The sequence below is a fragment of the Micropterus salmoides genome, unplaced genomic scaffold (assembly GCF_014851395.1).
Source record: "Micropterus salmoides isolate LMB-PRFRI ecotype aquatic unplaced genomic scaffold, ASM1485139v1 Ms_hic_scaffold_1847, whole genome shotgun sequence".
Taxonomy (NCBI): Eukaryota; Metazoa; Chordata; class Actinopteri; order Centrarchiformes; family Centrarchidae; genus Micropterus; species Micropterus salmoides.
This window is the reverse complement of record NW_024040981.1, coordinates 8,283-21,212: the sequence shown is the minus strand read 5'-3', so window position 1 is coordinate 21,212 and position 12,930 is coordinate 8,283. Positions and strand designations below refer to the sequence as shown.

The following is a 12,930-nucleotide window of genomic DNA, read 5'->3' as shown; positions in this document are numbered from 1 at the left end:
CTTCCCTTCCACCCAGCGTCGTCTTCTCTGAGGCAGAGCTCTCTACTCAAGGACTGGCTTATGCTGATTAAAACCCATCGGAAAAGTTTCCGCAGGAAAGGAAGGCTTGTGCCTTTTAGAAGAACCTATGATCATAATTAAGTTGAAACCAAAACAATAAAAATCTTAAACATTGCCAAATGAAAATGTTTCTGTTGTGCTTCATTACAAGTATTTAAACATAAACATAGCAGAATATGTTTATACTTGGTCACAACATATTATCAGTTTTAGGCCTTTTCTTATTTATTCTGTAGATTATCAATGTTAAAAGAGTATATGTTTCATATGAAGCGTTTTTTTGATATTGACATATATACATGTTTGTTATATACTGTAACTATAAGTACCAGGTTTACAAGGCGAGACACGTTTTTGGGGTGTGTTCTATAAATTATAACAAACAAGAACAGACTGGTAAAACTTGTTGGTAAGTGTTTGTGAAACCAGAGTATAATTAATAGTATAATTATCCATGTCAAGAACTGTGCACCGAACACGCATCGATCTTTGAGGGGCAAAATCAATCCAATGAGGAGGAGGAGAGGTGTTGTCTTCAGATTACTTTTACAGAAATGAAAACATGTGAAGGTACAGATAGAGCAGGAAAAGACAAACATCCACCACCTCAACCAGGTGAGTTTATACACTTTGATATTGAGATTGGACACAAACATATTCTTTTTTTAAACTGAGATTTTCAAAAAAAAAAACTAAAAAAAAAAACCATAGTTAAAACCACCATAGTTAAAACCACCATAATTTAAGGTATTGGATTACATGTTTAGTTTCAAATAGACTGTGATGGTTTATAAGAATTTCCAGTGTAAGGTCAACCATTTTTTTAATGGTTTCTTTAATACTCTGTACTCTTTAAGATTGAGAAATTATCTTCACATTGGCTATTCTTGCCTACAATATACCAAAAAATGCTTTATCACATAACTCAAACCAACAATTAACTAATAAGGAATTGACTGTCCTGCCACACTTTTCCTTCGATCAAATGAAACTGCCTTTTTGCTCACAAATGGAATGAAAAGAACTGAATGACTAATCTCAATGTTAATAAATTGCTTCAATGATACTAAAGAAATATATTAAGGTTGCAAGAACTGTAAAATATCTCTGAAGAAAGTTGTGAGTGATTCCAGCTGAGGTAAACATAAACCTCTGTTGACCTCTGCTGTCTACTAGTAGGAACTGCAATGATCTCATCACCTTTTCTAAATGCACTTTTAAACACTAGCCTTCTATTTCAGGTTATCATCCTGAACCACCCGGCCAGAGGGTTACCCACCTGTGCTGGATTGCCACACAGCTCACATTGCTTGCAAGTTCAAGGAGCTCGTCGAGAAACTGGAGCCTTCAGAACCCGTGTTTTTATCAGAGCTTTTATCCATCACTGGGTGAGTAAAATGTTTTTTCTTCCTAATCCTCTGCATTTAAAGGTTTAACAGTGAAAAGAAGAGATTAGGCAGCTTTAAGTGTCCAGCTGTTCATCAAGCACTTCCACTGCCTCAGAACTTTAAACTGCTTTTATCACTACGCTTTACCTGAAAATTAAATGGTTTCCATCTCTAACTCATCAACTGACACTTCAGCTGATTTTTACATTTCAACTGACTCTGAAGAGGACAACTCACTACTTCTTTAAATTAGTTGTTTTCTTAGTGGGGTCTGGGGACCCCCAGGGGTCCTTGAGCGTGTTAAATTGCAGAGAGTGTAAAGTAGTGAGCTTTGTTTACGGTTTTGCAAAAAGTGTGTTATAAAATTACAAGCTGAGTGTAAAGCAGAGAACGAACATTAAGTTTGGTTTCAGAAATAACAATTCAAGAATGACTGTCAGAAAAACCTGTAAACACCTTTTATGACCTTGCAAAAAAATATATATATTTAGATTGGATTATTGTACTGAAACAGAGCTTCTTTATCCTTTCAAAACAGGAAAACCATTAGATGATCCTCAATACTGTACTGCGTTATGGAGATATCATGTATGCTCGTATTGCTTCAGCTACACTACTTAATTGGATGCAATTTACCACTATGAACTATGTGTTTCTGGCCTGATTATACATTTCATCCAGTTATCAACAAATGGGTCCATAATTTTCTTATTAGTGTAGTTGTCTGTTGTTTATACTATTGAACTCAAGGTTAATCCATCCACGTGCCATGGCTCACTCAGTAACGGGCCATGGCATTCAACCATCACTGTCTGGTTCCACTAGTCTTACCATTAGACACTGGTTAGTAACCCCTGTGGTGTGAGGAACTTTTTATGAATTGTCACTTTAACTGTCTTACCTAAGAAAAGAACATAACATCAGTAATACATCACAGGAGGAGATTTTGAGAAGTGTATTCAGTTCTACATGTAAAGAAACTTGTCATTTATTTAGTCATTCAAAAACAATACTGTTCAAAAACACTTATGTTTACAAACTTGGATAGAAAACATATCACTACATTAATGTTGAATGATGATAAAATATATATAATAAAAAAAGATTCTTGAAAACCAAAACATTTTTAAACCGGTTTAGAAAATCAATTTGTAATGTTAAACTATTAGGTTTAACATTTAAATATCAAGCACAAAATTATCTTTTTAGTTGGTTATTTCTCGGTTATCTTCATATACAGTTACTTCAGTTTTGTTTACAGGAAGTCATCTTTTAGTTCTGTAAACCTATATAATGTGACATGTGTTTGTCAGTCAGGTCTCTGGATTCAGTTACTTAGAAAGGTTAGAGAGCTCAGAGCTGTTGTGAGGATCTGTAAGGTCAGAAACAAACTCATCTTGCACGGAACCTTTATAAAAAAGTAAATGCAAGAATCGGTCTTGAAGAAGTTAATCTCTTTTATCAACAGCATAAAGTTTGTGTCAGCTCAGTTGAAATAGAAGTAGCACAACAAAGTAAGTTGTACTTACAAGATGGAGGACATTTGGCTGAAATCAAAAAAGATAAATAAATCCTTTCTATCCTTCTGTTTAGTCCTTTCTTTTTTATTTTTTAACACTTCTCTCCCACATCATCATGGTATAGTCATACCATCATGACACACAGGCTATGAGCCTCACAGTGCTTATTGTTGTTAAATAAAAGTACTAAAAACAGCTCTAACCCTAATCCTTTATTTTTCTCTCACCTTTCTTCTTTTTGTAAGCAATGAATCCAGAGGCAATGAAGAGGATCAGAGCAAGAACAAAAACAACCACTGCAGCAGTGATGGCAAAAGTCATGTCATTGGTCTTCCCTGTTGAACAAAATAACACAAATAAAACTGAACAGATGGAGCAGGTTAGAATAGAAGTACATCCATCAGAACTAATAAGCAACAATATAAGCCTATTATATTTTCCCTGTGGTCCAAGCAGCTCGTCTCTGCTGTATTTCTGTTTCCCTCGCTTTTTTTTTGTAACAATAAAACACACTGTTAATGCTGTAGGGGAGCAGAGGAGAAGGTACTCGGGAGTGCATGTAAATGTCACATCACTTGGATTTACCTGTAAAAACCGTCCCAAGTCCTTTACAAAGAATCTTGGGAAATGTGTCCTTTTTTAAGTTACATTACAATCTGTTCACACATTGGCAATATAAAACAATTAATACATGTAAATTTGCTGATAATTTTGTTAGGCTCAGATGATCTGACCAGTGATCCTGAAGAGGACAGTGTTTTATTAAAATATTTAATTGGTTTGTATTAGTTTTATTTAAAATGAATTCCCAGCTGAATTGGAGTAAAATACTCAACCAAGTTGTTGTCTCAGCCGAATTGAAAGACAAATGATAACATACCCAACAACCAACAGATAGGCCTATGCAGTCCCATTCGTCCCCCATTAATCTCACTCTTACCCCAGTTGGTTCTGATCTTCGCTTTGTCCAGTGTGGTGATGAGGTCGTCTTTCACACCAGAGAGCTGAAACACACAGTCGTACCTCCTCCAGTCTTCAGGCGTGACTGATGAAAGATTCAGGTCAACACTCATCTGGAAGGATCCGTCGTCGTTGGGGAGGATATCTCCGTGGTCCACGTCCTCATGACGCTCCTCTCCATCTTTCCTCCAGAACATGGTGGCTCTGTCAGGGTAGAAACCTGTAGCGTGGCAGCTGACTGGAGAGGAGGGAGTCTTCTGGAGGAGAGACACTGAGGGAAGGTCTGGAGAGAGAGAGAGTTTAAAGAAAGACAAATAAAAAGCGAACAGGAAAGAAAAAAGTTAAATAAAGATGAAGAAAGTCAGTAGTGAGTCAATAATAGAAGGTGTAAAAGTTCTAAGAAAAATAAATAGGCTAAGTAAAAATTACAACAATAATGCTACTAATGATATAGATTAAGATGCAAATCATACCAAAAGGTTTTTTCTCCAAGGGCCTGGTTTTCTTGTAAACAAAAGGTACGTTTACATTCAGGGTTTCTCACCAAACGTTTTTTTAAATTTTAAATGATGCATTGTTTACTTGCTAACAGTCTTCTTCACTGCTTTTGTTGCCACGTTACTACGTTTCTTGGCACTTACTGATGCCTGTTGATCTCGGAAATAGTTTGAAACCAACAGCACGATGTGAACCACAACGTCCACGTGCCTGTGCGCATACATGTGTGTTCTTTTGCCTGTGCACAAGATACAAACAAAAGGGATCCATTTATATATATAAAAAACTTTTATAGCACTACTGGAGGTCAAAAACTCCATGGTACCTTTAAATGAACTGAAGATAAAACTCACAACAACTTGAGTTGAGGAACCTTTCTCCCAGGTGAATGCTTATATAGAAGCCCATACACCCATCTTATGAGCTGTAGAAACATGACAACCCATGTGATAAACAACCACCACATAGACAAGAGAAGGGAACACAACTAGAGAAACTCACTACAGTCAGAGAAGAAGGATCCGCCTGTTATTATGGTTCATAGCAAAGAAGTCAAGCGTGGCATCAAGGTTCAGTGGTACAGCACTTGTATTTTAAAACACTGAAACTCTGTAAAATTACCTGCTAATTGGTAAGGGCTAAATCAAATCTTCACAGAAAACAGGGGAAAAGAAGGTAATGTCAGATTGACTGGAGTGATAATACAATGGCACTTCAGTCTGAGCAGGCTATATGAACATTGTTGTGTCCATGAAACTGTATCGTGTCAGGTGATTGTACCTTTTCTTAGCAGAGTGCTGTTGCCATAGGCCACATACTTCTTCAGCCACCCGGGGAAAATCTGAGTGAGGTACTTCTTAAAGTCTGTTATTCTATCTTTGTCTTTATCCCATATCTGTTTGGTGGTGATAGCCTGTGGTTTCGAAGCGATCCATGTCTCTGTCTTCACGTCGAATACCAAGAAAAAATCTCCATCATAACCATACTGCACAAAAACGTTAACCTCTCCAGTTTCATCATCCCACTCACAACCATTCATCCTCTGTAAAATGTGGATACCTGGGAGAGAGAGAGAGACAACATTATGTACAGATGATATCTCCAGAAAGATTATCTTAAATACTTTATATCGTGCATTGCTTGAAGCACTGCTTCTCCAATTCTTGTGGTATGCTCAAGATTCAATAATAATAATAATCAGTGCTGTTTTTATTTATGTGAGTGAAGTTTAAAAGTTCAGCAGTGTGGGTCCACCCATGGCTTAGGGTTTAGGATGCCAACCAGTGTTTCCTGTCATCTTCTAAAAAATGCATTTTTAAAAGACACAAAACTTTAGATGAGAAGTGGGGCATGAACACTTACCATTCTTTGGTTCTTTGGTTGGACTTATTGTTTAGATTAGATTAGGATAAGGACAGCACCAATCAAGTTTGTACATTTTGTTTTTGGTATATGGTTTCTTTTACAGCCTGTATCAAGGGTGTCACTTTGTGTTGTGTTGTTGTTTAAAGAAATCCTCAATGCCGAGATGTGAGAGCGGTAGGTCTGGGGGGACCTCCCTCAGGAAATTCTGATCTTCACACTTCATTTCCTGCATTCTGGTGAATGTTTCTGCATCAATTTATGGTGGATATGTTTTATTTAAAAGGAAAGGTGATATTTCAAAATATATATATATAATAGAATATAATGTAGTGCAGCTCTCTGTGTTGCTTTCTGATCTGTTTCTCTTGTAGATAAACTTTTCTCATGTAATATTATCCCTGCTGAGGCAACACATATGTAGGCATGGTTTAGTCTCATCTTATGTTATGTGGGAGAGAACAGAAACTTGGCCAAAAACTAACTGTGTCAAGAAGCTGTTAAAGTTACTGATTGTTGGCATGCCAGAGTGGATAGTAAACAAAACCTGCAGGAGCTGGCATGGCTAACAGCAGGCTTCTGATCGTCACTGGAGGGCCCTATAGAGGGTCAGAACAGTTTAGCATCAGAAGTGAAATTACATAGGACATGCAGTACCTCCACTATGGTTGAAGCTCTGCTTCAAACTATCCATCAGGGTTTTGAAGAATACAGGGTCATTCTCAGAACAATGTCGATTGTAGTGTTCCAGGTGCTGTGGATCATCCTCAAACACTTTTTTCATCCAGTCCTGTTTAGGTTTTATTGTCTTTGTGTTGGTATCGCAGTAACCCGCCAGGATTTCGTCAACCACTATGGTTGCTACCAACTCTGGGAAGTTTGGGACTCCAGAAGATGCAGTGAAGAAAAACTTCAGGGTGTGTTTAACTGCAGGACAATCACGGTTTATACATTAGAAAATAAATAATGTATAAAAATACACACATCATCATGATCACCACACTCAACTTAAATATAATGTATTCAGTATAAATCTCAGTATCAAGTAAAAGTGAAACTTGAGTCCTTGAGCAACTAAAAGCAAAATGCAGTGAAGCAAAGAGCTCAAAGTAAATATTTAGACTCTGATCTTACCAGGAGATGAAACATGACAGAAGAGAAACAACAAAAATAATGTTTTCATCTTGCTTTGATAAAGACTGTGGGTAAAGGACAGAGCTGATTCTGCTGTTTTGTCTTTTGTCCAATTGTTCTTCCTCTCAAAGGGAAATGGGTGTTTCTGTTCTGACCAGAGGTGGGTGGATCATGCTTTTCCTTTTCTTTAGGGTTAAAGGCAGCTTGATACCTCAGAGTTGCTTTACTGCCACCTTTTGGACTTAGTTACCTCCTACATTGTCTGGTGTCTCAGATTTTCCCATCAGTCCTATTGTGTCACGGGTTTGTGTGGTGAAGCAGGTTGTGCAGGTTGGAGGACCCAAACGCAGGACACGAAGGCTAGCAGGTGCAGTACAGTGATTTATTTAAGACAACAAAAGACAAGCACACTTACAGACTGAGTGGCTGATTGACAGAGTCCAAAAACAAAGGTTGTCCAACAGAAATCCAAATCAAGCAGGGAAACACAACAAGTGAGGGGGGAAAACAACAAGAGAACATATTGCAGAACTGGGTGATAACGAACAATGACAGAAACACCAGGTATATATACACAGGGACCAACGAGCAGGGCGGGAGCAATACAGGTGAGGAGCATGAGGCTAACGAGGCAGAGAGAGACAGCAGGGAAAACAGAGAGAGACACAGGCAGACAAAGTGACAACTGGGGGAACAGACTGAACACAGGTTACTGAACACATAACAGACCAGAGGAAGAAAAATAAACTAATAAAGACACAAGCAGACAGATCACCACAAACCAGACACACAGACAGTAACAGACCAACCAGCACAAGCACACAGTAAGTGGACACAAGGAATAACTGAAACTCAAAACACGGACTATATAACAGATACTGGACACCAGGCACTAGACAGGACAGAACCCAAAACTCAACATGCTATAAGACAGATAATTAACTCCAAAGTGCAAAACAAGGTATGGCTGACAGGCAGAGTGTGACATATTGGGATTATGCCCTCCTGATTTTGAAAGATTACTGTAGATGTCTGGTTTCTTTTCTAACAGCTGGTTTCACTAGTTTGCCCATGACCCAAATGAGCAGGAACCCAAATCAATGTGACTTTAACATCTTTTTCTTGAATGTATTGCCATTATTTCGGATGGTAAGTCCTGATAAACTAGACAGAGTAGAGTTGACAGACTAGAACTTTGTTTGGCTTGATTTGTTCAATCCCTTTTAAAGCCATCAAAATGGTAACTACCAGTGTACTGTGACAAGAAACTGGAATATTTTTGTTTACTCGTCTTTTTATTTATTTTATTGTATTTAATCAGTTTAATTTAGCAGGGACAGTGCACATTAATAAGCATGCAAATGTGCCAGAGTTAGCCAAAATACAATTTTTCATCTGTAGTCCCTGGATAGTTGTTACATAGTCAACCTTTAAAATTTAAAAAACAATTATAAAATGAATTTAACATTTCATTTAAAATGAAGTCACACATTATGAAGGCAGGCATAACAATGAGATAGAAGAAACACAGACATTGTACTAAAATGCTTTTTCATGGACTTCAAATACTATTAAAAACAAAATGCAACGTGCAACCCAAAGCTCCAGGTTTTTGTTAGGCAATTATTGGTGAAGATTCTTATGCAAGGTAAGCATTGTTGTTCTGATCTTTCTCCCAGTTAACAGTTCTGCTGGACTGAACCATAGTGGTGATACAGGGAGTGAACACATAAGGTTATGTGCTACGGTCTGTACTGCTCTCTCTGCAGGGCCATTTCCTTGAGGATGGTGAGGACCAGATGGCTTTCGTTACATAGAGATAGACAAATCATCAAAAGGATAAAAACACAATAAAGCCCAAAGACCTTTCGCTGAGAGGCTGAGGAAGGTAGTTCACCAGGAGTCTTTTATGATCCTGAACATTTACAGGTGGTGATGTGAAAGGCCTGTATCTGGCCAGGATCATGGATTGACAGCTGGCTCAGCCTGATGGAGAATTTCTCCTTGTTAAGTTTCAAGCCAGCTGACGCAATGCAGTACCTTCTCCAGGTGGGTGTCATGTAGCTCCATCTAGGGCTGGACTGCGACAAATAATCGGCCCTGGCATTTTTTGCCCTGGCGGCCCACTAAAATTGGTTGGATTTAAGGGCTCAGATTAGGGGTGTGATGAAACACTTAGCCCATGAGATGTGACATTGCACAAGATTGGGGCCATGACAACAAGACAAGAATATATTAAAATAGGCCTCCTAGTTAGGAATAAAAATGTATTGATGAAATAGTTGATATGGGGGTCTGGGGGTCCTCCCACTGAAGATTTTGAGCATTAAATATCACAACACAATTTCCTGCATTCTGGGGAAATATAGCAGTAAGAGATGTGATTGGGCCGGCCCAGTGTCAGTATGTCCATGCTTTATCTGCCGATCTTTGGGCCATTGTTTAAAAACAGTTATATATATAAATAAATAGTTTACGTTACACCGGCCCCTAAGGTGCATCGGCCCACCGGGTCCAGCCCTGGCTCCATCAAGCACTCATAGACAATGATTTCATCCATAAAGACCTCGACACCTTCCATTCTCTGGCATTCCTCTCTCATCTTAGGTGTGCTGGAAAGATAGCTGTTTGAAACAGTATCTGCCAAAAGTTATGAATATTGTCAGCTAATGGTTGACTGAATGCAGTGGAATATGACAAAAACCACTAGCAGCATTGAGAGACCAGGTTCATTCATGGACTCATGGACAGGAACACACTGAGTAGATTATTGGCTCTGTCCACTGACTACATAAGCTGTGAATTGGTATAACTTCTTCCTTGTAGTTTACTTAATGAACCTGCCAAACACCCACTCCCTCTCATCAGTTCCCCAGTTCAGCTTTGAGACGCTTCATGGTGCTGCAGTCTTTATGAAACTACATCTCAGTAACGCCTACTACTCAGTCCAAATTCGACACTCGGCATCCCTACTGGTCACTTTGAATGTCTGGTCAGGTCTTTTAGGTTAACACTCCTGCATTCATGCCCCGGTGAATGATGTTCTCCAGGACTTCCTGAACCGTTCTGTGTTCATCTACCTCAATAACATCCTCATCTTCTCCCAGACCCTGAAGGAACACATCCAGCACATCAAGCAGGTGCTCCAAAGACTTTTGGAAAACAAATTGTTTGTCAAAACCAAAAAGTGTGAATTCAGTGTAGACTCCATTGGTTGTCTTGGCTACATCATCGAAAGCTAGCTGGTGAAGATGGAGCAGGACAAGATCCAGGTGTTGACAGAGTGCCCAAAGCCATCTTACCTCTGTTCATCCAGGAGTACAGCCGTGTTGCCGTGCTATTCACCAAACTTTCCTTTCACACAGCACCATTCTCCTGGATCCCACCAGGGCTGGCCCTTGCAATGTTGGCGCCCTAGGCGAGATTTTAAATTGGCACCCCCCCCAATGCTGAACCCTAAAAAGTGCACCTCAGGGGTTGAAGCCATCGCCTATCCTATCCCTATCCTCAAGAATTATTTTATAGGTTCAGCAGCCAAATTCACAATTTTAGCATGTACAGATGAAAAGCCAAGTCAGTAATCATGGTCAATAATGAAGTGTGATCAGCATACTTGTCAACATCATAGCCTAAATTGGGAGACCAAACCTATGCCCCTCCAGAAACTGTGAGTCAACCCAGAGACTGTTTTCTTGGAGTTTTTCTAGAAATGCAAAAGCATCAGTTTAGTTTCAATGGTGGAGATGACTCAGATGAAGTGGAGGGTCCGGGAGTCCTCCCCAAGAATATTTTAAGCATTAAGGACTTTTCCTGCATTTTGGTCAAAATTTCTGCCTTTTCTGCCTCAATTTATGGTGGAAAAGTAGGTGACAATTCAGAATATAAAAGTAAGGCTTTCAGGCATTCTGTAGCTATTGGTTAAATAGCCTATATTTCTCCTGAATCAACTTTTGAGAAAATGAAATGCCATGTTTATGGATAATATGTCCATGGGGAAGCAGATACAAGGTCCTAAGACCGACCCCTGCGGCGCACCATATTTAACTGGACAGAACGAGGAGACATAGTTGTTTACAGACACACAAAACTTCCTATTTGACAGGTAGGATGAAAACCATTCTAGGGCAGTAGCAGAGATCCCCACCCAGTGCCTCAGTCTGTCTAACATGATGTTGTGATCAATGGTGTCAAAAGCAGCGCTAAGGTCCAGGAGTACCAGGACTGAGCACATGCCTTCATCAGCAGACATTAAAAGGTCATTGGTGACTTTAAGCAGGGCAGTCTCAGTGCTGTGGTACTTCCTAAAACCAGACTGAAACTTTTCAAATATTTTATTTTCCAGTACAGTGAGCAGCTGTTTGGAAACAATTCTTTCTAAAATCTTTGCAATAAAAGGCAGTTTTGAAATTGGTCTAAAATTATGTGGGAGGGAGGGATCTAAACCAGGTTTCTTTAAAAGTGGGTTCACGCAAGCCGTTTTAAAATAATCAGGGACACAACCAGTAGATAGGGAGCTGTTGAAAACAGAGATCAAATGGGGCCCAACAGAATCTATTACTTTCAGTAAAAACTTTGTAGGTATTACATCAAGTGGGCTGGAGGACACTCTCATTTGTGATACTGTTTTTAAAAGCTCAGACAACCTCTGAGTAAGAGGCCGTGGGGGTAATAGAGGCTCTGATTGACACCACCTTATTGGTAAAATAAGATAAAAACAATTCACAGTCATCATTACTTCCAGCTGAGGCACAAGGAGGGGTTGGGTTTACCAGCTGATCCACAGTCTTAAACAGAAACCTGGGATTGTGTTTATGTGTAGTAATGAGTTCAGATTAAAAAAAAAATAATAATAACCTCAAATAACCTACGGTTATATATTCCCGGACATTTCATGAATGTGCTTTGATCCAGCATGACCTGATGTGACTTACCCTCCTTGTGGACGGTGGCAGTGAGTGTCTTCTGGTCAACTATCAAGTCAAAACTCTTCTCCATGATTGTGGTTGTGTGTACTGAACCTCAGAGATCAAAGGTTATTCTCCTGTCAACATTTAATTCTTTATTCTAATATTTTGAGATATGGACTTTAGATTTCCATGAGCTGTGAGCTGAAATCATCAAGATTAAAACAAAGAAAAAGCCTGAAATGTTTCACTTTATGTGTAATGAATCTAGAATAGATGAAAGTTTAATTTTTTTACCTAAATTACGGGAAATATACATCTGAGCTGTCCTTTGTCTGGGGTTGGGTTGTGGTTTTGTACTCGCCTCACCGTTTTTCAAGAGATTTTAAGTTGCATCACATCATATTTGTTTTGCAATCCAGGCGTGCAGCTACATAAGTTTCCATTTATGAGAACATCTTCAGGTGACATAACAAGTTCTCAAACAGACATGTAGCCTACATCACAAAAATATGTCTTTATGAAGACATGTAAACAACTTAAATCAGCTTGATAAATTTTAATCTACAGAAAGAAAATAAGAAATGTCTAATAACTAATCAAAGAGGTTAGACATTATCAATCCTGATTGCTGATTAAGTACAAAATGCGCTCTGCTGTTTTTTGTAGCTTTGGTGGAGTGCAATGTTACTTAAGCTAATTTCTTCATGAAGTCTCGTCTAAATCTTGACAACTGAGAACAAATTTTGTACTGTATACAATTACCCTTGCATTTAATTTTTCTAACGTGGTGTGTTTAAAATACTGCTGTGTCGCATTGTGTCTTGTCTTGTTTGTGTAGTTTGTTTTGTGCTATTGTGTCACTGTGTGGGTGTTTGACTGATGATTTACATGCCTGAATGTGAATTTGTTTCGTCACTACAAGGTGTTCTCATAAATGGAAAACTTCAGTTCAGGTACAAAAGATGAATTTACATGGTGTGTCTTGTTATGATGACACACAAAGAACATTATTCATTAGTGAGTGGGAATGTGCAATTGGCATCATCGGTGAGTGAAATTTAATCCAGACAGACATCCATTGATGAGGAGGTGGGGGAAGGC

The 12,930-nt window shown here is 38.8% G+C and overlaps 1 protein-coding gene across 3 annotated transcripts; it reads right to left on the bottom strand.

The window, feature by feature from the left end:
- Positions 1-2,406: 2,406 nt before the first annotated feature.
- LOC119909715 (major histocompatibility complex class I-related gene protein-like) lies at positions 2,407-7,430 on the bottom strand. Of its 3 annotated transcripts, none has more exons than XM_038727929.1 (5): positions 7,338-7,430; positions 6,446-6,715; positions 5,207-5,485; positions 3,909-4,211; positions 2,407-3,303 (listed from the first exon to the last, which is right to left on the bottom strand). In XM_038727929.1, exons 2-5 carry the CDS (start codon positions 6,570-6,572, stop codon positions 3,173-3,175), a joined length of 840 nt encoding a protein of 279 aa, XP_038583857.1. In that variant the 5' UTR covers positions 6,573-6,715; positions 7,338-7,430; the 3' UTR covers positions 2,407-3,172. The 3 variants fall into 3 exon arrangements, with proteins under 3 accessions (XP_038583857.1, XP_038583854.1, XP_038583855.1); XM_038727926.1 differs by lacking the exon at positions 7,338-7,430 and adding an exon at positions 6,923-7,073; XM_038727927.1 differs by lacking the exons at positions 2,407-3,303; positions 7,338-7,430 and adding exons at positions 4,570-4,664; positions 6,923-7,073 and having other exon boundaries at positions 3,890-4,211.
- Between the last annotated feature and the right edge of the window lie 5,500 nt (positions 7,431-12,930).